Source organism: Pelecanus crispus, chromosome 4, assembly GCF_030463565.1.
Source record: "Pelecanus crispus isolate bPelCri1 chromosome 4, bPelCri1.pri, whole genome shotgun sequence".
NCBI classification, from domain to species: Eukaryota; Metazoa; Chordata; class Aves; order Pelecaniformes; family Pelecanidae; genus Pelecanus; species Pelecanus crispus.
In genome coordinates, this window is record NC_134646.1 from 60919379 (window position 1) to 60943480 (window position 24102).

Genomic DNA, 24102 nt, shown 5'->3' on the forward strand with positions numbered 1-24102 from the left:
TTTTTCTGTGTGTGGTAGCTGCTAACGATACTGTTATACTATTCTAGTGTTTATTCTTAAAACAAAAACATAAAACATAAGATTCCAGAGTAGAGTGAAGTGCTGCAGAAGAAGGAACAGATCAGCTTAAAGGTATATTATATAAAAGAGATATTGCTGATTTGTTTGTTTCTTTTTGCTGTTGTCCTCAGTCAGAAGCAAACAGTGCTGCCATGTTTGGAAAGCTGATGACCATAGCAAGTAAGTGTTAATAAGTTCTGTAAACTGTTTTTACAGCATTCCTGGAAATTATATTTCTGTGAATCTTGGCATACTGAAGTGGCAAATTTATCTTATGTTAAATTGTGTTTCATCATACAGAAAACCTTCCGGATCCTGGAAAAGCACAAGATTTTGTGAAGAAATTCAATCAGGTTCTGGGTGATGATGAGAAACTTCGGTCCCAGCTTGAACTGTTGATTAGCCCTACATGTTCTTGTAAACAGGCAGATGTCTGTGTGGTAAGGAAATGGAAAAGCAGACTTCTGTGCCTTAAATATTTGTGCTTAAAACAGTTATTCAGAGTTAATGGTCTTTTTCGGTACCTTAACATGATTTTTATGTATTTCCAATTTTCAGAAAATGTCTTCTTGGTCAACCTCTGTAGAGATTATGGGAAATATAATTTATGATCATCATCTTGCTTCCTAAGAAAACTTTAGCTTTATTCCTTCCTGGGATTATGAACATCAAGCACAAAGACTAAAAGACTAGTTTAATTTTTTAAAATATTTTATTTCAAGTGTCTCTTTTATGGTAAAGTTCCTAAACTGTCTTCTGACACTGATGAAACTTGTTCTGAGTACCAGCAAGCTAAATATTATACCATCTGCATTTATTAATTTATTTTTCTTCCTAGAACATTATTTTGAAATCAGTTTTTTTTCTCTCTCTCTCTCATCTATTTAACCTCCTTGATGAAAATACACACCTTAATATTAAATTGGACCTTTCCAGAAATCTGCAGATTGTGCCAACAATCACAGACTTTTTTTCATTATGGTCCCAAACCAAAGTAAGCAATTTCATTGACAGAAATCACAATAGAGAGCATCAACAAAACCCATAGGCTTCTTGGGTTTTGTCTGATGGCTCTGAAACTGTCCGGGGAAGGGAACAGAGTATGTCTCCTTCCAAACTAGTAAATTTTGCACTTTGGGAATGCAGTGATGCAATTTCAAGAGGAAGGTTTCTTCCTGCTTCCTGAAGATATTTTAGCATAACAGTTAGAACAATTTCCTAGTTTGTAGGGTCTGCAGCATCCAACCCTTTATGAGAAGGAAGGTCAAGAATCTTTTGAGAGATAGTAGACTTCTGTTCAAAACAAAAAATATGTTCTTATCCCTCTTCTGCTGGGTTTGCAACTGAATTTAATGTTCTTGACATTTGGGGCATTCAGAGGGGAAAAACAGGTTTTTGGATCCGGAACATTCATAGGCAAGTATATAGGGTCTGAACATCTGTTGTAGCCAAGGTAGTGTAGTGCTTCTGCACATCTGCAGTAGTGTAGCTTTTAGTGCAATATTTTCATTGTTGCTTATGAAATCTCACACATACAACAGGGTTATCTACAGATTTATGGATTACTTGTCAACAGACATATTTAAATTCTGTCTACATTGCCCTTAACTCTTCCTTGACACTGTTTTGGATCTGGCCTGCAATTCCTTAAACTCTGAAGAACTATCACTAGAAATCTAAATGCATCTTACTTTTAAATAGTTTGGTAAAGTATGTCTGCTTTCAGTATAATGTGATAAAGAAAGATTTGGAGATAACAACAGCCCCCCTTAAAATACATTTCACTGATTATAGACAATCTCTGTGGTTAAAAGAAGTGGCTGTATTTAGCTTATTCAACATGCTTAAGAAGTAAGTAAAATGAGTGTAATTCTTGTTTGTATCTAACATTCTTGTAGAGGGAGATAGCCCGGAAACTTGCAAATCCTAAGCAGCCAACAAATCCTTTTCTGGAAATGGTCAAATTTCTTTTGGAAAGAATTGCCCCTGTACATATTGACTCAGAAGCCATTAGGTAAGTTTGAAAGATCATACTATCGCATGAGTGATTATAAATACGATTTAAATGACACCATCACCACCCACCCCCACCCACCCCCCAAAAGGTGTTTTTGGCATTTAGGTTAGTCTGTCCTAGCAGTAAATATCCTTGGGGGGGGTGGGGGGGGCGGGGCGCAGGGGAGGAGAACAAACCAAAACGTTTTATGTAGAGGTCTTCATTTCCAGCAGCCTAGAGAATACAATTTGATTTTTTTTTTTTTTCTTCTACTACTTTGCAGTGCTGTCTGTAAGTGATTGTAAAAATATAGTAGTTGTTCCCAGTGAAACTGCTGTTTGTGGGGCTTAAGGTGAAAATGATGATCATAATTTTCACATAGTTAACTGCAACACAGTCTTCCATATAGCAGTTGAATTAATTAGCCTTTGTGGGATTGTGTAAGAGAATGTTTGGATTTCTTTTGAGACTTGTCTGGCAACCTAATTACATTCTGAAGCTCATGCAACTGTGTGTTGATCTGAATGCTGCCAACATGGTGGGGGTTTTTTGGGTGGGTTCCCCACCCCCACCCCCCCACCCCCCCACCCCCCACTAAAGAATTAATTTTGCAGAAAGCTAAGTCAGAAGGAAAGGGAATAATGGAATAGCTTGATTTAAAAAAAAAAAAAAAAAAAGCAAACCCACCTACAAAAAAAAACCCCAAACACCAACATCACACACACAAAGAAACCCCAAACTAAAACCAAACACCACAACACCTCCCCCACAAGGGACTAATGCCTTCCCTTTATCTATTGGCAAAACCAAGTAATCTTGCTGATATCTCTAGCATTTAACATTGTACATTGTCACATTCATTTGCTTTTTTCTTTTTGTATCTCTTCTTTCAGTGCACTAGTAAAACTAATGAATAAATCCATAGAGGGGACAGCTGATGATGAAGAGGAGGGTGTAAGTCCTGATACTGCTATTCGTGCAGGACTTGAACTTCTCAAGGTAATCTGCATTAACACAGCTATAGTTTATAATGGAAGGGACAAAAGTGGTATGACTAATGAATTAGTGTTAGCATGATTTTAGTAGTTACTGTTTAGATGATTACTTTTTTAATGTATGAAACTGTTTAGTTATTAATACTCACTTGAGAAAAGAATAATGAAAGAGATGGCTTTTTGGAAGAAGTATGTTTTGAAAAGGGTGCCAAGAGTTGAAATACACACATTAAAGCAGAAATTGGTTTCTGCTTAGGGAAGTCATATAGAAAAAGGTGCAGAGGTTAAGTGAGAGGAAGAGAAATGGGGAAATTAGGAGAGGCATGTTCTTTGGGGCCTGTATGATACTGGAAGGAAAGCAAGCAATAAACTCAAGAGCCAAGTTATGTAGAGGAAAAAAGGGGGATGGGGGAAACTTGTGCTCTTAGTGGTGATGAGAAATGGCTGGAGGAGAAAGAAGGATTTGAAATATCTGGAAAACATCTGTGATGGATTTGGCAGTTCACTAATGAGACCTTATTTTCAATGTATTACAAAGGGAAGTATAAAATATAGGAGGGAATGGAGGTGAAGGTTCCATAATTAAAGTGAGACTTTTCAGAAGTGTGAATGAACAAGGTGGAATTTATGGAGACGTATTACACCAAATTTGGTAATGGCAACCACAGTAGAAATAGTTATACAGAAGTATGCAAGGAGGTCATGTCTGTTTGCTAATGTAGTTCAGAAAAGAAATCTGCCAAGGTTGAAGATTTTGTTGCTGTGACGTGGATATCTTTGAGAATGTTATTTCACACACTGATACTCACACAAGTAGGCAACTCTGATCAAAGAAACCAAGATAAGATAAATGCAAAGAATACACAAAATACATGCAACTTTTCATTGTTCTCCCTACCTTATGTTATCTGAACTTTACTATACTTAATACAGTTTTGCTTTGGGATAACCTTTTGTTCTCTCTTGTCCTGCCTTTAATATCTGCATGCTTAGTTTCTTATTTGACATTTCTCCTATTTAACAGAATGTGTTATATTTCATTAGCTTTAGATTAAAAGGACAGTAATCTATGTTGTTTGTAGATATCTTAACCTTCTTGATTTATTCTCTGCTCAGGGACTATAGATTCTGGAGAAATTAAGATTTCAGTTCAGTTAAATTAAGTTGGAAAAAAGCATTCTTAAGTAGATTGGAATATAAATGAAAACTCTTGAATAAGTGTTCATTTTAATAAATATGTTTACATATTCAAATAATGTAGTATCTTATAAAATATTTGGAGGAGGGGAGGACCTGAAGAACGAAGCATAGATTAATTTAATTGAAAATGCCTGTATCACCTTCTCCAAAATGCAGTTATTGACTGTAATAATCCTATATGAGCATCTAATAGTTATTTATGTTGATGGTAATGCTCATAAACAGCCATAATTTTGTTTTCTGATGATTCATTTACTATTAATAAATATACCTTTCTTTTAATGTGTATCTACAGGTTCTGTCCTTTACACATCCTACCTCGTTCCACTCTGCAGAGACCTATGAGTCTCTGCTGCAGTGCCTCAGGATGGAAGATGATAAGGTAGCTGAGGCAGCCATACAGATTTTCAGAAACACGGGTCACAAAATAGAAACAGACCTGCCACAGATAAGATCGTGAGTGTATTTCTTTACATGCTGCTTTTCATACCTGGAATTTTGCGTCTTGATAGTTTATTCGATATGTTGCCCCTAAAACTACTTTATAGTTTTGTAAATATGAACAGTTTCTCTTCCATCATTTTGTATTCCACCACTACCTTTCTGTCTCTGCCTCTTCATTTTTAAATTCTGCATTCTTGCAATTTTTGTATATTTATTGAAGATGTTAGGTACTTCTTAAAAATTCTTCTTATAATAGACATATTAAAAACAGTGTAGCATGTTTCCCAGGTTACAAAATAAGCAACAGCAAAAATATGGCGAAATGTAATTCCTTGGCATCATTTCTACTCATATCTGTCCTTCCTTTTCTATCTTTGTAAGGAATGAAAATATAATCTCTGATGGTTAACAGCTCTGTTTGTTATGAAACAAGTTGGGAAACAACATCCAAAAGCAGGCATTAATTTCTAACAACGAATAATTGGCTGTCTATAAGTCACCATTATGCAATTCATGCTTTAACTGCTGATTATAGCTACATAATCTACTAGGTATTCGCAGACTATTTAAAACCTTGTGGGTACCATCTAAAACCTTAAAATTAGCCTGTTAGTAACTAACTATTCCAGATTATAAAGCACAGGTTTCAAGTTTCATATATTGAAATAGTATTTCGGGTATTACCATGCTAAAATGCATACCAATGTACACCTTAAATTCTCAGTGAATTGAAGATGTAACCTCAGCGATTCTTATGGATTTGAATCACATTTTGGGCAAAAGAAAAATGTTACAAGATGTTTGTAGGGGTGAAGAGAAGGAAAAGCCCAGCAGTCCCTGTTGTCAGTATAGTTCCCAGTATAGTCCCAATTGTCTATAGTTCCCTACTGGAGTTTAGTCAAGACTGTGCATTGCTGGGGTATATCATCTTCTGTCAAAGGACCTGGTATTGCTGACATTTCTTTTGGCTCTATGCCTTAGCTAGGTATTGCTGAAGGTATAGTCTGGACTAAGTCAAATAACTTAAATATATAACTGTCGAAGTGGAGGTCTAGCCCTTGGCATGGTTTGCAAGCAAGTCAGGTTAACATTCAGAAAGCCAAAACCAGGTCAGTGTTTACACTGATGCAAAGAAAAAGAAGTCTGAGGACAAGTAGATGTTCCAGATTTCATATATTCAGAAATCTTTGTCATAAACAAAAGATTTGATATAATCAGCAAGATAGTTTGTTTCAAGTGAGCTGTGTTTTTTAAAACAGCTTGTGTGAACAGGCTGCCTGCTGTCCCTTGAAGTAGTGTTCACCAGCAGTAGTCCAAGTTCTTCCTCGTATGGGAAATGAATAGGTTTGTGCACCAGTTCATGGGCAAGGACTGCCACATGTCTCGAGAGTCTGATGGAAGCATTGGCCGTGCTCAGAGAGAGCCTATGGACCATGTGTAAACTTGTAGATGTGAACATGTAAAGGTGCATGCAAACATGTCAGGTTTCACCTTTTGCAGTTTTATGTCAGTTGGGGTGTGATGAGGTATGGTTTGTAACTGATGCACCGATGCTTGGCAAAGGCCCTTTAATGTGCGTGTACTTACGCTATGAAGACTGTAGGTTAGGCATCAGAGCTGATTTTAACTGTAGTTTTTACTGAATTATTTGCTATTTTGGTTCTTATTTAATCCAACTTGTGGAATCTTAGCAGGTTTGAGAAGAGACATTCTGCTTTGGGGTACTGTTAACATTTTTCTAGGGGTCTTTGGTTTTGGGTTTTATGTGGTTTTTGAGGAAAATGTTTGGGACTTCATTCTTTCAACCCTGCAAGCTCTTCTTCCACCTCTTGTGGCTGATTTTGATTATGTAGAATGTGTCTGTGAAGACTGGGTGCTAAATAATCCATGTACTGAATGCTGTATTGTTACTGAGCCTTTCAAGAAAGCAGGATTTTTTTTTTAGATGTTTGTGTGTCAGAAGCTTTCTAGGCAATTTTGTTTTCTCGTGTCAGTTGCTGGATGAGTTGCATGGTAAACCTCAGGAGTTAGTGTCTCAATGATGACCTCTCAGGGGACAGGCCTGCCTTCCAGCACTCTCTCAGGAGTGGAACCAAACAGCCTGAGCAACCTCAACCTGGTTTCTGGAGTGGCTTCTGCCCTGCTCTTCCTTCGGTGGTCTCTGATCAGCTGATGGATTTCAGAGGACTCAAATGCAAAAGCTCAGAACAAAGCACTTGTTCACTTGAGTATACATTGCAATTAAAGACCAAAGTTAAAGTAGTAAAGGCCTATAAGCACACTAATGTTTAATGGTTATTTCATGAATTTTCTTCAGCTCTGTCACTTCCAAGCTTGGATAACAAGCCCAGGAGTTTACCCTAGCTGAACCTGTCTGGTTCTCCCCACCATATATTTGGCTTCCTAAACAGCCTTATTTTGATCATTATTTTCTTTCATGTTTGATTTTTCCCTTTGGGCTTTTTTCTGCTTAACTGTGTACAATCAGATGTTCAACAAGTATTACTAAATACAATTCCATCCTGCTTTTCACTTTGTTATTATGATCTTTCCTGAACAGACTTCAGAGAAATGTTTGATTTATAAGACTGTGAGGATAGATTTGTATAGGTGAAGAGCTTTATTTTTTGTAGATTGCAAATTGCATTTTGAAGTATTTTGTTTAATGTTCACAGAACACTAATTCCGATTTTGCATCAGAAAGCAAAAAGAGGCACTCCTCATCAGGCAAAACAAGCTGTTCACTGTATACATGCCATATTTTCAAATAAAGAAGTGCAGCTTGCACAGATCTTTGAGGTATGTCTTGCTTTTTTGTTTTTAAGATTTGTTTGTGGTGTTCTTAATTGATACTAGTAATTGCCATTAATTCATACTGTTCATTAACAGATAACAATTTATGAGATCAGGAAGCCTACAGGTGCATGGTAGTCGAGATAAGTCATTAATTTTACAATAGCAAATTATTAATCTTTTTTCCTTACAGTCACAATTTTGTAATATTCTGATGTCTGATAGGTAAGGTACTCCTTTTTGTCTACACAGGAAAAGTTAGGGGGAAATAAACTAAATATGCTGGAACGCCGGGTTAGCTCAGTTGGTTAGAACATGGTGCTAATAACGCCAAGTTCACAGGTTCGATCCCTGCTTACTGCAGGGGGGGTTGGGCTTGATGATCTCTCAAGGTCCCTTCCAACCCAAAGCATTCTATGATTCTATGAAATAGAAGGAATGCGAAATACCTAAAAATCACCTGTGAACGATCCACACTAAATCCCATGAGGACACATTTAGCAGATACTAAATGAGAGATAACATCCTCTACTTTCAAACTGTATTAAATTACCTTGCTTTAAGGTCTTTGCACATACAGCACTTTCTCACTGAGGAAGTTAGTGCAGAATAATTACTTGACTATAAGCTCAGATGTTGGCTTACTGCTCCCTTACTGCTCCCTTACTGCTTGCTTAGACGAGTTGTAAAGCAAGAAGTCACCTTAGAGCAGAGAGATTATTACTTTTCACTGTAAATTAAATAATAACATTATTAACCTGCACTTGTAAAATATCTTAGGTTCTTAATCTTTGCTGTCTTTGAACCTATGCATAATTCAGAAGTGTGAAAAGCTTTGAATTAAGCTTACAGAGTTTGATCCCTGCTTGGACTTCTGTCAGAGTGCATGTTCCCTCATAATACCAGAATACGACATGAGGGTGCCGAGTGATACAGCAGCACAGAATTATCCTGGTGACTGCTGTCTGGAAGGGAAATACTGATCGCTTGATAGAAATGTCCCTGGAGGTTTCCAAGGTTTTTTTACCTGCTATTATTTTCTGCCATTTGCTGTTACGATTCAGGTTTTCACAACTGATGAATAGAATTGAGTCAGAGTTTTTCCCATACCTCCCAGGTTTGAGTGTGTTCACAATTAACACAGGAAGAGAATATGAAATTTGTTTTGCCTTTATCTCGTGAGATTTTTTTTGGTTACTCAATTAATGAGGAAATGACATTTTTTTCCATTTTGCTATGCTAACTTTATTAATTCTTATGGAAAAACTGAAACTCATGAGCAATCCAGCAGTAAAATAAATTCAGCATGCTAGCTTACTTCTCTGTAGTTGAATTCTGATTTTTTTTTTTTTTTTCCCCCCCCTTCCTCAGCCTCTTAGTAGAAGTTTGAATGCTGATGTACCAGAACAACTTATAACTCCATTAGTCTCATTGGGTCATATTTCTATGTTGGCTCCAGACCAGTTTGCTTCTCCAATGAAATCTGTTGTTGCAAATTTCATTGTGAAAGATCTCTTAATGAATGACAGGGTAAGACTTTCTTTTTTTGATAAGTCCTTACTATTGTGTTTGGCTGTTACTAACTCTGTGGGGAATAGAGCATTTTTTTGTTAAATGGGTCAATAAAGGAACATTCTGTAAATGGCTGGAACAGTGATGTTGCATTATAAAAGATTTTTGTGTGAAAGAAAGCTTAGTCCATGACTTTTTTCAATTTTTACCTGTACATTTTCTGTATGGGTTGAACCAGTTCTTAAACTTACATGAATGTCTGTAGTCAACAGGTGAGAAAAATGGAAAATTGTGGTCTCCAGATGAAGAAGTTTCTCCAGAAGTACTAGCAAAGGTGAATGATCTGCTGTCAGTAATAATGTGTATATTTGAAATTAAACATTTACTTTTTTCCAAGTTATGCAATGGAGAATATTAGAATAAATCTCTTTGAGTACTTTTGTATTAGTCTCCTTAGAATATGCAGTGTTCTAGAGTTTTTGTGGATTATACACACAGTTATAGAACTGGTAGGAACTGTGCATTTTGGTGTCTTCACTTACTAATATTAATTATGCTGAATGTTGAGAAAATTCAAAAGTTTTAGTTTTCCTTACAAGAAAGGTAATTTGACTTTACTGACTGTAAACCGATTTGAAATAAATTGAGACCTTGATGAATTTTATTCATTCATCTTTATAGGCTATTTACTGTGAATCTAATTATGGCCATTTCTAGAAATGTTTGCCTAGTTGCTCTTATTTTTTAATCATGTAGCAAGTATCCTGAATCCTCTAGATGCACTTGTGAGAAGACACTGAACCATAGTTGAAATGTCCTGATGTCACAAAGACTGCTACTTCCTTCTTCACTCTGTAAATATTTACTGCTTCATTCTGTTCCTTTAAAAATATATCAGCTCTAATAAATCGGAGTCTATGGAAATTTCAATTTGACAGCAGTAGGTTTTAGTGCCTTATCAACTTTAGGAAGTAAGTGCATTGTTTGTTTGTTTGTGTTTGATAGGTGCAAGCAATTAAACTTTTGGTACGCTGGCTGTTGGGCATGAAAAACAACCAGTCAAAATCCGCAAATTCCACGCTCCGGTTATTATCAGCTATGCTTGTCAGTGAAGGAGACTTGACAGAACAGAAGCGAATCAGGTCAGATTTTGTTCCTTTCAGGCTTCCATCAATTTTGTTGTAAAATTTCAAAGAATATTAATTCTTATGGAGCTTTTTTAGAATTTTAAATTGAGCACAATGTTGGGTAAAGGGATGATAGAAAACGGATCTGACTGGAGTTTTAATTTTAGGAGTGGAATGGCAAGTGTGAAAATATACTTGATACTCCCTCTTTCTTGTATTCAATAATAGTCTAACTCAGAACCCTGTAGATATCTTGATAGTAAAAGACATTCTAGAGAGTAAAAGACCTGCAGGAGTATCTTTGAAAACAATTGAGTGGTGAGATTTAACACAATTGGGAGTTGGGTCATCTTGAGTGGAGCTTCTTCATTCCAACAGTTGAGGTAACTTTGCACCTTATCTTCATTCTGAGGGTGAAGGAAGGAAAGAGAAAATCTGTGGCAAAAGTGGTGGTTTCATTTAGACAGTGATATGAAAACAAGAAACATTACTCTTCTCATTTCACTATTTTACTGGAATTAATTTTTTTGTGGGGAAAGCAGATACCCTTATTTTCACAAATTTGGGCTATTTTAGCTTGATCTGAAGCTATAGAACTGTGATCTGATCTGATGGAGAAAAACCTTAATTGCTCATTGATCTTGTAAAAAGAATAAATCATGACATGCAAGTGATTTAAGGATAGTTGTGGAGTTGTGTTGGTTTTGTTTCGGTTTTTTTTTCTCTCTCATGTTTGTGTAGTAAATCGGATATGTCTCGACTGCGATTAGCTGCTGGTAGTGCAATAATGAAGCTTGCACAGGAACCCTGTTACCATGAAATAATTACCCCAGAACAGTTCCAGCTCTGTGCACTTGTCATTAATGTAAGTAACTGCATTTGAATTGAAGTGACTCTTAATTAAGTTCAGAGTCCTTACATCTGAGCTTTTGTTGCTGCTACATTGAGTATTTTTCTATTCCTCACTGCAGCTTTCAAAAGAGTTCTTTAAACTTCAAATATTTATTGTGCTGCACCTGTTGATATTTTTAAAATGTCTCCCGTAATTCCACCTTGAATGCTGTTTTTTCTTTTTTTTTAAGACCAAGATTTTTATGGTTGCACTCTTATGTTTTATGTTGCTATAGGATGAGTGCTACCAAGTGAGGCAGATATTTGCCCAGAAACTGCATAAGGCACTTGTGAAATTACTGCTCCCTTTGGAATATATGGCAATCTTTGCTTTGTGTGCCAAAGACCCTGTGAAAGAGAGAAGAGCACATGCCAGACAGTGCTTGCTCAAAAACATCAGTATACGAAGAGAATATATTAAGCAGAATCCTATGGCTAACGGTTAGTATTCAGTAAAATTGTTAAGAATGCAACAGTCAAATACTAAAGTGGAAGGAGTAATCATTAAAACTTAAGCAAATTGCTTTTTTAAAGAAACACTGGATAGGTTTAATTTGTTTCCTCATCTTTATATTAGACACACTCAAATCTGAATTTACTTAGTTTAGCATTAGCATAAACCATAAAATACTTCTCTGTACATTGCTGAGAATTACACATGTAAAATACAATGCTGTTATTGTGGTAGTTGTTTTGCCCAAAAAACAAATTTTGTTTTCTCATATCTTAGGCTTTATGACCTTCTTCCAGAAGTAAGACCAAGTAGTTTTGTAGTAGTAAAACTTGTTCATTTCTTTTTAATGATTCATTTAAATTAAAATTTGCAGGAAGAAAATGCAAGTTGAAATTTTACATTCCATATTTGAAAATTAATACTTTGAAAAGTGTTTCTTGTGATGCATGTGTGTGTATTATACAAAAGTTATTTATGATTTTTTATTATGTAGAAAAATTGCTGTCTTTGCTGCCTGAATATGTGGTACCATATATGATTCACTTACTGGCACATGATCCAGATTTCACAAAACCTCAGGATGTTGATCAGCTTCGTGATGTCAAAGAGTAAGTGTCAAATGATTCTAGAATTGTTGCTGAGAATTTTTCTGTGCTTGGATAAAACTGATTAGGAAGAGGAACTCAGGTTTTATTTTGCAAAACAGTAATCTTGGAAATGTGTAATGCTTTAACCAAGGGAAGAAAGCATCAACAACTGCTTAGCAGTATATTCTGAAAGCCCAAATGATAGCCTGTAGGTCACACCATAATATACCATATACACATATAATTAGTGAGTTGTCTAGACTTCTTTTAAAGTGAAGTAATGATTTTAGATTCTTGTGTTTGTGCCTAGGAATATCTGTAGAAATTCCCAACAGACTTAAGAGATGCCAAGTAATGTCAGTTCAAATATTTTGGAACTTATAAAATACAGAGCTTCTCCAAGGCTTCAAAACGTAATGCCATTGATACTGGGTCAGAGTCCTGCTTGTCCTACTTCACTGGGAACTCCCCCCCTCCCTCCTGTCCTCCCCCCGCTAGAATTCACGCTAAGTTTGTTGCTGACTATCATTTGCACTGTATGTCTGCAGCGCAGACTTAGTGCTTCTTAATGTATTGAGCACAGATTATTGTACGCAAGCCTGTCATAGAGAAGCTTGTTCTGTACTGTTTCCAGTTTGAGACCTTCTTTTATGCCTCAAATAATCTCTCATACCTTAAGCAAAACTTTTGTATTCCTTTTGTGTCTTGTAATGAATTTTAAAAAAATAGTTAATTTTTAAGACTTTTAAAAAATTGTTAAAGCACCCCCCCCCAGCTTTGGTTTTAGTGTTTGGGGTTTTTTCTTGTATTTATTTTTGGTGGAACTGTGAGCCATGTTGCTTTGGTATTACAAAGACATGTATAACCACATACTACAATATACATCATCAGAAAAGCAGTTCATTCTTGGCACAAATAGACCACTTTACATCTTAATTCTTTTTCAGCCTTCACCTGTGAGAGTCCAAGTCTGATTCTTTCTTTAAATGAAAAACTTAATTTGTTCTGATTTCTGAGTTACTTGACTCACACCTGGTCAGAACCTGAAGTCAGTGAAGATTTCTTACCTAATCATCAAGTCTACATTTTGTCCCAGGACTCCCTGTTCCTGGCAACATCTGAAAGCACTCCCCAGCGTGTACTTTATCCAAAACGCATGGAACAAGTTCTGATTTGCAGTTGTTGAGTTAATACTTTCTCCAAGAAGTACTTTCTAGCGCACAGAGCTTTTTTGGACACCCCTTGTTTAGCTCTCCTTTGTTGTCAAATTTCCTCCCTCATGTTTGTGACAGGCTGGCTGAACTAGCCAGAGAGGACTGCTCCAAACAAAGAAATACTCTGTACAGGAATTTTGGCAGGAATACATCTCTGAAGAGTCTCCTGAGATAAATGCAAAACATTTTTCTTGTATAATGTAATACAGTGTTTCTTTCAAGAGTTCTGAGAGTCATAGTGTTCACTTTAAAGTGTTAACATAGGTGCTTGCAAACTTGGAAAAGCAGACTGGCAGTGTATTTTGTAGTTGTCTCCCTAGTTCATCTTGGTTTTACATGGCCTAAATAGAGTCACGTAAAGTAAATACATGCTTAGCAAGTTCCTTAACCATAATCTGTGATATTTATCCTTACAAAGTTTTTTAAGCTTGTCATGCAGAGGTATGTTTGGGTTTCTTTTTTATCTTGAGACAGTGTCTTTTTCTTCCAAATTCATATTCCAAAAATACTGAAATGGATACAGAGAATGAACTTACTTTATGTCACTGTGTTCTTCTAGGTGCATATTTTTCTACATGAAATGCCACTGTTGTTCTGGAAAGGTCTTTTTCAGGGTTGATAATGATTTATTTAATTTGTCGACTTAGTGAGGAAATCAAGCTACTGAAGTTGACATGTGTTAACTGGAATTACCAGCATAAAATTTGTCCTTAATAGTAATCTTAGGACGACACGGGGTTTTGGAGAAGCTGGGTCAGTGTGGTATGTTATCGGTCCTGTATTCATCCCATTTAAGTTCTTGAGAATAGTGAATAGATGGATGTAAGGGTATCTAACACATTTATTTACTTACAGCCTTTGTAGCTCTTGGATGCAAGTCAGAATATAGATATCTTACTTTATTTGAACACCAGATAACTATTTAAGTGTTTTGATGGAGCACAAACCCTCTTTTACTTCGAGTTTTTGAGAGAAATGTTCCTTCATCTCTTGTGTTGCAATCTTTAATTTGTATCAGTTAAGAAGATTTGGACTTTTGTGGACAGGGAATTCTAATATTTAGTCATCCTGGTTTGTTTGGGGTTTTTTTTTTTTTTTTTTTAATTAGCCTCTTTCTGCAAGGTGATCTATATTCCAGAGCTTTAGAATTAAATTTGCTACTGGCAAAGTCTGCATTTCTCAGACCCACCGTATGTTTTTCCCAACTAAGTATTATTTTACCACATTATGACTGTTGTTGACCCTCTAGCCATGTGCAGCTCTGAAGCAGATGATAGCATGGACGGACCAGTTGTGCTTTAAATCATAATTGAAAAATTCTTAAAACAAACTTTTAGCCAAAAGTAATAGGTCCTCCCTGTAAACAAACCAGATTTAAAGAAAGAAAACTGGGAAAGCTAATTCCATTATGTCTATCCGTAAGGATTTCTTTTCCTCCCATATGGAGCATTAGCAAGAATCTGACCTGCTCAGTTTTGGCTCTCCTCTCCTATTTGAGTTCCAGTATTAAACCATGTAGTGTGGGTAACTGTCTAGCAGCAGTATGATCTGTGTAAGCCTGTTTTGAGTGCGGTCATGGTACATTGTTGATAGGAACATAGACATAGCCCAAGGTAGTGATTACAGAATTTCATCTAGATGATGGTAGCACCAGAATTCTTGCTTCTATTCATGTTTGGAAGACAAAAAAGTTGATTGGTTGGGAAGTGTTTGCAGATGTAATAGAGAAGCACACTAATTTGGCAGATTTATTCTGAAGAGTACGATTAAGACTCTGCGTGTTAAAGATCTAGATTCTGTTTACACCTTTGGATGATGTTATCTGTTTATCATATCTTCAAATTGATTGTGGTTTCTTAAGAAAAAGCTAGTACAGCTGACAAAATTTTTTAGGGCATTGCTATATGTGGGAGCTGCAATATAAAAGCTGGAATGTAACTGCTTGTGGGTTTATGGCTTTTTAGGTGCCTGTGGTTCATGCTTGAAGTTTTAATGACAAAAAATGAGAACAACAGCCATGCGTTCATGAAAAAGATGGCAGAAAACATCAAGCTTACCCGAGATGCTCAGTCTCCTGATGAGCCAAAGGCCAATGAAGTAAGAAATGCAATTCAGATAAGCGCTGGGTGATGGGCTGAAGGTTTCACAAGCAGTTGATGAACAGGATTTGCAGGAAATCTGAAAGCACTAGCTCAGACATTTTTATGGTCTTTTAGAGAGAGTGTTAATTGCGAGCATTGTCTGGATGTTACCGATCTCATTCTTTCAGAACTTTGCTGACCTTGTTCAGCACACAATACCTAATGAAGTTAATAAACAAAACTTGTTAAATATTCTTGTTACTGCCTGCCTGCCTTATTTTAACTCCTACTGCCTAGCTTCCTGACATAAGTACCTTCTGCTGTTGGGGGAGGAAAGACTATATTATATGGCTACCGTTAAACCTGTTAGTTTCTAGCAGAGATGAGAAACCATTTATGGTGATTTGATTGACCAAAAGTTTCTATTGTACAGCATAGGCATGTAAAATATTACCGGTTTTTGTTAAATAGTATCATATGAAAAATGGGGACTTCTGTATGTGTTTCAAGAGCCAACAGTGTGGTTAATGATGTAATTACAAAATACATCCTTAGTGGTGGTTATTTTAACACATAGATTAAACTTTTTAAAGAACTACATACTCTGTACACTGTAAAAGCATACTTTTCTTTTTTTTCTTCAGAAACTTTATACAGTGTGTGATGTAGCACTATGTGTAATCAACAGCAAAAGTGCTTTGTGCAATGCAGATTCACCGAAGGACCCTGTGTTGCCAACCAAATTTTTTACACAACCTGAAAAGGTAAACTCATTAATTTAATTTCCAAAGTAATAAGGGGAAATACTTGGATTTTTGTAACTGAGAGCTGGTTATCTCCATAACATAATATCATGAGTGGGAAAATGCATATATTTTATCCTCAGCAATTAAATTTTTTAACATTGGTTGTATGCTATGCTATCTGTGTCTTCTAAATGTGTGCCAGAAATGTTTGTAACCAGATGAGAACTAATTAGAATAAATATTGATATGTTAGCATGTATTTCTAGATCATTTCATTGAAGTGTTTTACAAGTGCGTCTGAATATGTGAGAATATATGTATATTCTGTCTGTATATCTGAATTAGAATGCAAAGCAGACTAAAAAGAAAAAGGGAACTTCTTTTATGTTATCCATGGTATGTTTATATCCATCAGTAGCTGTTTGGCTATTTTGCTTGCTGTACAAGTTGGTTGTCTTATTGCCTAGTAATAGTCTTGGTGAGTACAGCTCTACTATCAGCAGTAGCGCTACTGTCTTTAAGAGGCATACTTCTCAAAAGTGTACGTGGAACCAAAGTAAGTCTCTGGGCCCGACGACCTGATGTTTTGGTTGTACTGAAGAATACACTTCACATTTTTCAGTGTCTTAGACTGTTAATTAACAGCCTTTCCAGAGTCTGTTTAAGCAAAATTTAGTTTGCTTATTTAATTGTGGAATGGCAGATGCCATGGTGACAGGGAGCTAGTGTCTGTGATAGCTACCTGCATTCAGATTTAGTGTTTTGGTCTGCATAAACTGTACTCAGAGTGACAGAGGTAGCAACTTTCAACTTGTTTAGAGAAAGCAGCACCTCTTTCCTGTCTTTGGACTTCCCATGAAAAAGATGCAAGTGAAAAAATAGGGAGGGCAGTTTTGCTTCGCTTCGAATGATTCATGTCATTCAAGAAGAAAAATGTTAATCCCAACTTAAAGGATGGCACGCTGTCATTCAGTAATGCTTGCGACAAATCTCCTCCAAAATACTAGTTTGACCTATCTTTATTAGATTGATTCATTTGTCAGCAAGTTGCATGGTGTGAAATATCTGTAGCACTTGATAGTAGCGTTTAATATGAGTAGTCAATCGTGTATATATAAAAAAACAACAGCGAGATCAAACACAAACTGATTTTTATTTTATTCTTTTATACAGGATTTCTGCAATGACAGGAATTACATTACAGAAGAGACAAGGGTTCTACTTTTGACAGGAAAGGTACTGTATTTTGACAAGTTACAATTCTTTCAATATTACTTGTGATTTTTTTAAATGTTCTGGACTGCTGTAGTTTAAAAATTGTATTAAGAGTTTATGTACAATAATTTGTGATTCTTTTATTTGATGGCATAATTAATGCCTTTAACATGCTACCTGGTAAGTACACAACACCAAGATTGTTACCTGTGCACTGAGGCATAGGTTCTTGATTAACTACAGTTTTTCACATAACTACAGGTTTTTCTGTTATTCAAATAAACGTGGCGTAAAGTTATGATGCAGATACTGAATTGTGACACCGCTAGCATTGGAGGTCTTAAATTTTCAATCTTAATATTTTTAATATAGCTGTTAATGTTGTTAAATTCAACTGCAAAAGTCTATCCCCTTTTGAACGTCTCATTTTATTTCAGACATAATTTGGCTGATACCTTCACAGGGGAGAGAAAAGACCAAGTCTTTCAGTGTGGGTGGGGACGCACGACGGGGGAGGGGGGGGGAACCCAAACAAAACATAAAACCCAGAAACTATTTTTATACCTTTTACCACTGGCTGTCCATTCTTGGGATTCTGAGACTGTCTTTCCTAGGTTCTGGTTAAATTACATTGGAATGCTTTTTAGTCTAACTCAAAAAATTAGCAGGTTTTTTTTTTTCTTGAGCTTAGTGAAAGAATGCTGGTTGACCCGTAAAATATAAAAATCCTGAGAACAGTATAAATCATGGTTTTAATATAAATTTCATGGCATTTATTAATTTTCATATTCTGTGTTCCATGAACTGTTACTGCATTAGTTTCTGAAGTCTTCGGTTACAGCAGAACTTTGTGGTAATCATTCCTTGTAAGTGTAGAGACAAATGATCACTCTGTAAATAGCTGTATCATTTAAAATTGCTTCTTCTCACATGGATTTTTCATTTATACAAAACGTTTCCGCTATCAGGGCAGCTCATGTGGGTGATGTTCGCAGAGTTGGCAGAATCCTGCCTCTCCTTGCTTCCTGTTCACCCTGTCACACCAGCCTGGGTGTTACTTGGTGAGCTGGGTTGGAGTTATGTTAGGAAGGGAGGAAGCAGACAGAAGACCACCTTCTTTAGCAGCAGCCAGTACCAGACTGGTGCTTTAAATATCCTCAGAAGAAGGTATCTGTCTACTGCTGTAATTGTTTCACCTTAGACAACATTCAAATATAATGAATTTGAAGCAAGTTTAGTTGGCTGTGTAAACTAACTACATTTCTCTTTTGATAAGGCATTCAGCAATGTAGACTAAAGCTATGTCTTAACTAAAAAAATATTACTGGTATAAGACAGGCTTCTCTCCTGCATTCTGTTAAAACAGAGTTAGATTGGGAGGGCGGGGCGGGGGGGAATATGTCCCATACCAAGCTAGTATTATTTAGGTAATTTTCAGCGTTCTGGGAAAACAAACATTTATTCCATGCTGTAATAGAATACACAAACACGTGCTTCTTTTTCTGCCTACTTCCATTTCAGAAAACACAGATGTGTAAGGATACCCCACTGACTCAGATCGACAGTCCTTTTTGTCCTGGTATTGTTTTTCCAGAGGGACCAATGCAACATGACTATGGAAAGCATTGCAAGTCTAGCCACTTTCTGCAATACATTCCCCTTACTCCCCCAGCATTCATAATTTTTTAAAGGGATGCTAGACTCTGCATCTCTGCCTGTTGTTTTTGATACCTGCTTATGGACTTGTTCCCAAATTTATCTGCTCTGGTTCTGAACCTCCTGATGCTCTGCCTTCGCAACCTCTTATGGCAGTAGGTGCCAGAAATTAGCAACCTGCTGATTGCGCAGAAGTACTTTCTTTTCTCTCTTAAACATTTTTCTCTCTCCTATTAGCTGTGCCAAATGCTTCCTACTTTTTAGAAAATACTCAGTAAATTGAGCAAATACTAGAAGACTAATATGTTTAAGTAAATGTTGTGCAGTATTAGCACTAGAATGATGCAGCTACTGAACATGTGCTCAGTAACAGGCCATTTCTACAGAGATCATTGCTTTTTTTTGCTAACCAAATGTTTTCCAGCATCTGTGTTATCTCTCTCCTGCCTGCTCCCTCATAACTTCCACACATGGGAATTTTTTTTTTCTTGTGGGAATGTCTTAATAAATTAATTTGGTCTCCGAGGAAATGTAAAAGTACATGAAGAATGTGACATGCCAGTTATGAAAACTTCTTGACTCCTCTCCAGAGACAAAATAAACTTCCTGCTGCCTACCCAGCCTGACCAAATCAGTCAACAGACACCAGCCATAGCAAGATCTAAAATACCATCACTGTATTGGAGAACCCCAGAATAGATAGATGGTGTTAAATATTTTTACACTAGCTTTCTATATAGTAAAATTGTACACATTTCCTACTGTTGTAGTGAACCTAATTCTGCATCGCATTTTGGAAAGCCTTTCCCACAGGTGCTTTGCTTTGCAAATACAGGATGTTAGAATCATAGAATATCTCAAGTTGGAAGGGTCTCCAACTCCCTGCTCCTCACAGGACTACTGTTATGATCCGATTTGGATGAGAGGAGGGTCCCCTTGCGTTCTAACCAGCCTCAGACGAGTCTGGGAGGCTAGGGGTGGCTAGACCAACCTCTCATTTCAGGTTCGATCCCTTCGGGCAAGATTAAGACACAAACAAGGTCAGATGTCATAAGTCTACCCATTTATTAACCGCTCAGAGAAGGGAGAAAAATAGTGATAGAGATGGAAGGAAAACAAGAGAGGAAAATTAAGCAAGAGTTTGGGAGAGGAAAGCGCAAATGGTCACCACCATGGATCCGCGGCGTCCCGGGGGTCCGTGCTTCTGGGGTCTTCAGTGGCGGGTGAATCACACCAGGGTCTTTGGTCACGAGTGATCACACGGGGGTCTGGGGTGGGGGTGTTTTATAGGCTGCGTGCCTGAGGCAACAACTTCACGCTTCCACAGAACTCCTTCGCGTCCTGCTTGCCCAGGGCGACGGCACGTAGCCCGCATCTCCGAGCCCCACTGTGCCCGGGGTCTCACGCACCGACCGCGTGCACACTCCCACAGCCAGTCGTCTGCTCCCAGCAGGCTGTGACCACGGCCTCGCCGCAGTCCTTGTTGCCGTGCAAGCGGGCGACACCCCGCACACTTTCCTGCAGGGTCCTGCCGGCTTCATGTGGGCAAGGTTTGAGACAAACGTCCAGCCATTTTGTCCCTCACAACTAGCTAAAGCTAAACCATATGACTAAGAGCATCGTCCAGACGCTCCTTGAACTCTGACAGGCTTGGTGCCATGACCACTTCCCCAGGGAGCTTGTTCCAGTGAGCGACCACCCCTCTCGGTGAAGAACCTTTTCCTAATGTCCAGTCTGAACTTCCCCTGACACAGCTTTGTTCCATTTCCTCATGTCCTACTGCTGGTCACCAGAGAGAGGAGATAGCATCTTACCATCTGCTGCCCCTTGTGAGGAAGTTGTAGACTGTGATGAGGTCACCCCTCAGCCTTCTCTAAGCTGAACAAACCACGTCACCTCAGTAAGTCTTGCCCTCAAGGCCTTTCACCGTCATGGTCACCCTCTTCTGGACACACTCTAATAGTTTGATGTCCTTCTTATATTGAGGCACTCAAAACCACACACAGTACTCAAGGTGGGGCTGCACCAGTGCAGTGTGGTGTGGAACAATTGCCTCCCTCGACCAGCTAGCTATGCTGTGCCTGACGCACCCCAGGACACAGTTGGCCCTTTTGGCTGCCAGGGCACGCTGTTGACTCGTATTCAACTTGCCATCAATCCAAACCCCCAGATCTCTTTCTGTGGGGCTGCTCTCCAGCCTTTCATCCCCCAATTTGTATGTATAACCAGGATTACCCTGTCCCAGGTGGAGAATCAGGCACTTGCTCTTGTTAAATTTCATACAGTTGGTGATTGTCCAGCTCTCTAATCTATGCAGATCTCTCTGTAAGGCCTCTCTGCCTTCGAGGGAGTCCACAGCTGCTCCTAGTTCAGTATTGTCGCAAACTTACTTAATGTACATTCAACTCATGCATCTAGATCATTTATAAAAACATTTAAGAGCACTGGCCCTAAAATTGAGCCTTGGGGAACCCCACTGGTGAGTCACCACCAGCCTGATGTAACCCCATTTACTATAACTCTTCAAGCCTGATCCATCAGCCAATTGCTCACCCAACGTGTTACGGACTTGTTTAGCTGTGTGCTGGACAGTTTATCCAGAAGGATACCGTTAGAGACAGTATCAAAACCTTTGCTAAAATCCAAACCCACCACATCTACTGGCTTCCCTTGGTCAACTAGATGTGTGACCTCGTCATAAAAGGAAATTAAGTTGGTTGAGCAGGACTTTCCCCTTGTGAACCTGTGCTGGCTATGACCAGTGACTGCATTGTCTCTCAAGTGTTTTTCAACAACTCCCAGAATAACCTTCTCCATAATTTTACTAGGCACTGAAGTGAGACTGACGGGCCTGTAATTACTAGGGTCTTCCTTCTTACCCTTCTTGAAAACTGGGACAACACTTGCCAGTTTCCAGTTGATTGGGACCTCTCCAGACTCTCAAGACCATTGAAAAATAGTGGAGAGAGGTCCCGCAATGATATCAGCCAGCTCTTTCAATACCCTGGGATGAATCCCATTGGGCCCCACAGATATATGTGCAACCAGCTAGAGCAGCAAGTCTCAAACAAGTTTGGGGTTGGCTGGGAGTTTATCATCCCCCCAGTCATGGTCTTCCAACACAGGGCTTTCAGGGTTCCAGGGCCCATCATCAGTGTTGAAGACAGAGGCGAAGGTGGCATTAAATGTCTCTGCTTTGTCTACATCCCTATTTGTGAGGTGACTGACCTTGTTGAGCAATCGGCCCAATGTTATCTCTGGTCCTCCTTTTGCTATTAACATATTTCAAAAAGCCCTTTTTTTTGTCCTTCACAGTGCTGGCCAGCTTGAACTCTAATCAAGTTTTGGCCACGTGAATTTTCTCCCTACAGTGGTGAACAGCATCTCTGTAGTCCTCCCATGTCGCCTGTCCTTGCTTCCAAAGTCCTTACACTTCCCTTTTCCGTCTTGAGTTCTAGAAGAAGATCTGTGCTTAGCCAAGCTAGCCTTCTGCCCCACTTACTTGACTTCCGACACTTTGGAATTGCCTGCTCATGCGCTTTTAAGAGATGGCTCTTAAAAAGTGACCAGCATTCATGGACCCCAATACCTTCAAAAGTAGATTCCTAGGGGACCTTACTAACAAGCTCCTTCAGCAGCCTGAATTCTGCTCTCCCCGTATCCAGGGTCAAAGTTTTGCTAGCAGTTTTTCTTCTGTTGCCAACAATTTGAAACTCCTCTACTTACTGTGACCAAGACAGCCACCAATCGCCACTTCACCCACAAGTCCCTCTGTTTACAAACAACAAATCTAGGAGGGCACCTTTCCTAGTTGGCTTCCTTAGTACTTGCACCAAGAAGTTGTCTTCAACATGCTTCAGAAGTTTCCTGGACCTGTTTGTTTCTGCTGTTTGATATTCCCAGTTGATGTCTGGGAAGTTAAAATCACCCATAAGGACAAGGGCAGTTGATCTAGAGGTATCCCTTAATTCCTTGTAGAGTAATTTATCGGTGGTGTCGTCCTGGCTGGGTGGTCAATAGTAGAGTCCCACAACAACATCTGCTTTATTTATTTTCCCCTTCATCCTTACCCAGAGGCTCTCAACCATGTCAAGACTGAAAGGATATTGCCACATCCTTTCAGTACTCTAATATTACCTAACATTCTGGCTTCTGTTGAGATTTCTTCAGCTGCTATCCCTTTAAAGCATGAGAGAGAGCAAGGCAATTGATGAAGTGCTGTTAAATTATAAGAAATAAAAGTAGGATAGATAGTGGTTTTTAAGTACAGATGAGGTCTGTAGCTCTAAACTGATGGCATCGTGAATGAGACGGCTAATCCAGAAAAAGTAGTTTTAAATACTCAAGAAAATACTTTAAAAATTAAATATGTATCTGAAGTTCCCATTTTTTAAAGAATTGAATATTTTCTTCTAGCCAAAACCAACTGGTGTACTAGGTACAGTAAACAAACCGTTATCTGCAACTGGAAGGAGACCATATATAAGAACTACAGGATCAGAGACTGGAAGCAATATCAGTGTAAACTCTGAGCTGAGCTCTTCTGCAGGAAACAGGTCAAGGTACAGGAGTTTGAAATTTCTTTCATCAACTCTTTACTTCATGTTCTCCAGTGTGCTTGCACGTTTTAGGACAGGAGATGATTTGGTGTGTGTACCTATGTGTTTGAAGAGTGTCTTAATTTTGTCCATTATAATAGTTCCCTATAGGTAAAATCTCCGTCTTTGCTTTTTGTTTTAGGCTTTTTTTAGTAGACAAAAATTCAGTATAGTGTTTAGGTGTGGCCTGCCTGTAATTACATTATAAAACAACAGAAGCGACACTATACTGTCTGAAATTTTGGTGGTTAATATTCATATTTTTATATCAGAAAATATATTAATTGAAGAGACCAGCCATAATTAATACTAAACAGATTTTGCAGCTCACACATTTTTGATGTATAAATTAGGATTAATCCCGATTAGTAACAAGAAACATTTTTGATGTAGATGAAATATTCTGACCTATTTAAGATTAAGAACAATTAAAAAGAGCTTGCTGAAGAGGACCGGATCTCAGTGGAAAGATGCAACATAAGATTGTAATATTTGGTCTTTCTTCTAGTAAATGTTATTTTTATGTGGATCCA

At 38.0% G+C, this 24102-nt stretch overlaps 1 protein-coding gene across 2 annotated transcripts in view; it reads left to right on the plus strand.

Moving 5' to 3' along the window:
- The window catches only part of PDS5A (PDS5 cohesin associated factor A), an 87447-nt gene that overhangs the window by 57202 nt on the left and 6143 nt on the right, over window positions 1-24102 (plus strand). For both annotated transcript variants that reach the window (XM_075709916.1, XM_075709917.1), the window contains 16 exons: window positions 192-240; window positions 361-500; window positions 1959-2074; window positions 2950-3055; window positions 4547-4707; window positions 7371-7494; window positions 8860-9018; window positions 9266-9334; window positions 10006-10142; window positions 10869-10992; window positions 11255-11459; window positions 11966-12080; window positions 15238-15370; window positions 15999-16118; window positions 17274-17336; window positions 23388-23533. In XM_075709916.1, the coding sequence (XP_075566031.1) occupies window positions 192-240; window positions 361-500; window positions 1959-2074; window positions 2950-3055; window positions 4547-4707; window positions 7371-7494; window positions 8860-9018; window positions 9266-9334; window positions 10006-10142; window positions 10869-10992; window positions 11255-11459; window positions 11966-12080; window positions 15238-15370; window positions 15999-16118; window positions 17274-17336; window positions 23388-23533 (1967 nt within the window). The remainder of the gene's footprint in view (window positions 1-191; window positions 241-360; window positions 501-1958; window positions 2075-2949; window positions 3056-4546; window positions 4708-7370; window positions 7495-8859; window positions 9019-9265; window positions 9335-10005; window positions 10143-10868; window positions 10993-11254; window positions 11460-11965; window positions 12081-15237; window positions 15371-15998; window positions 16119-17273; window positions 17337-23387; window positions 23534-24102) is intronic.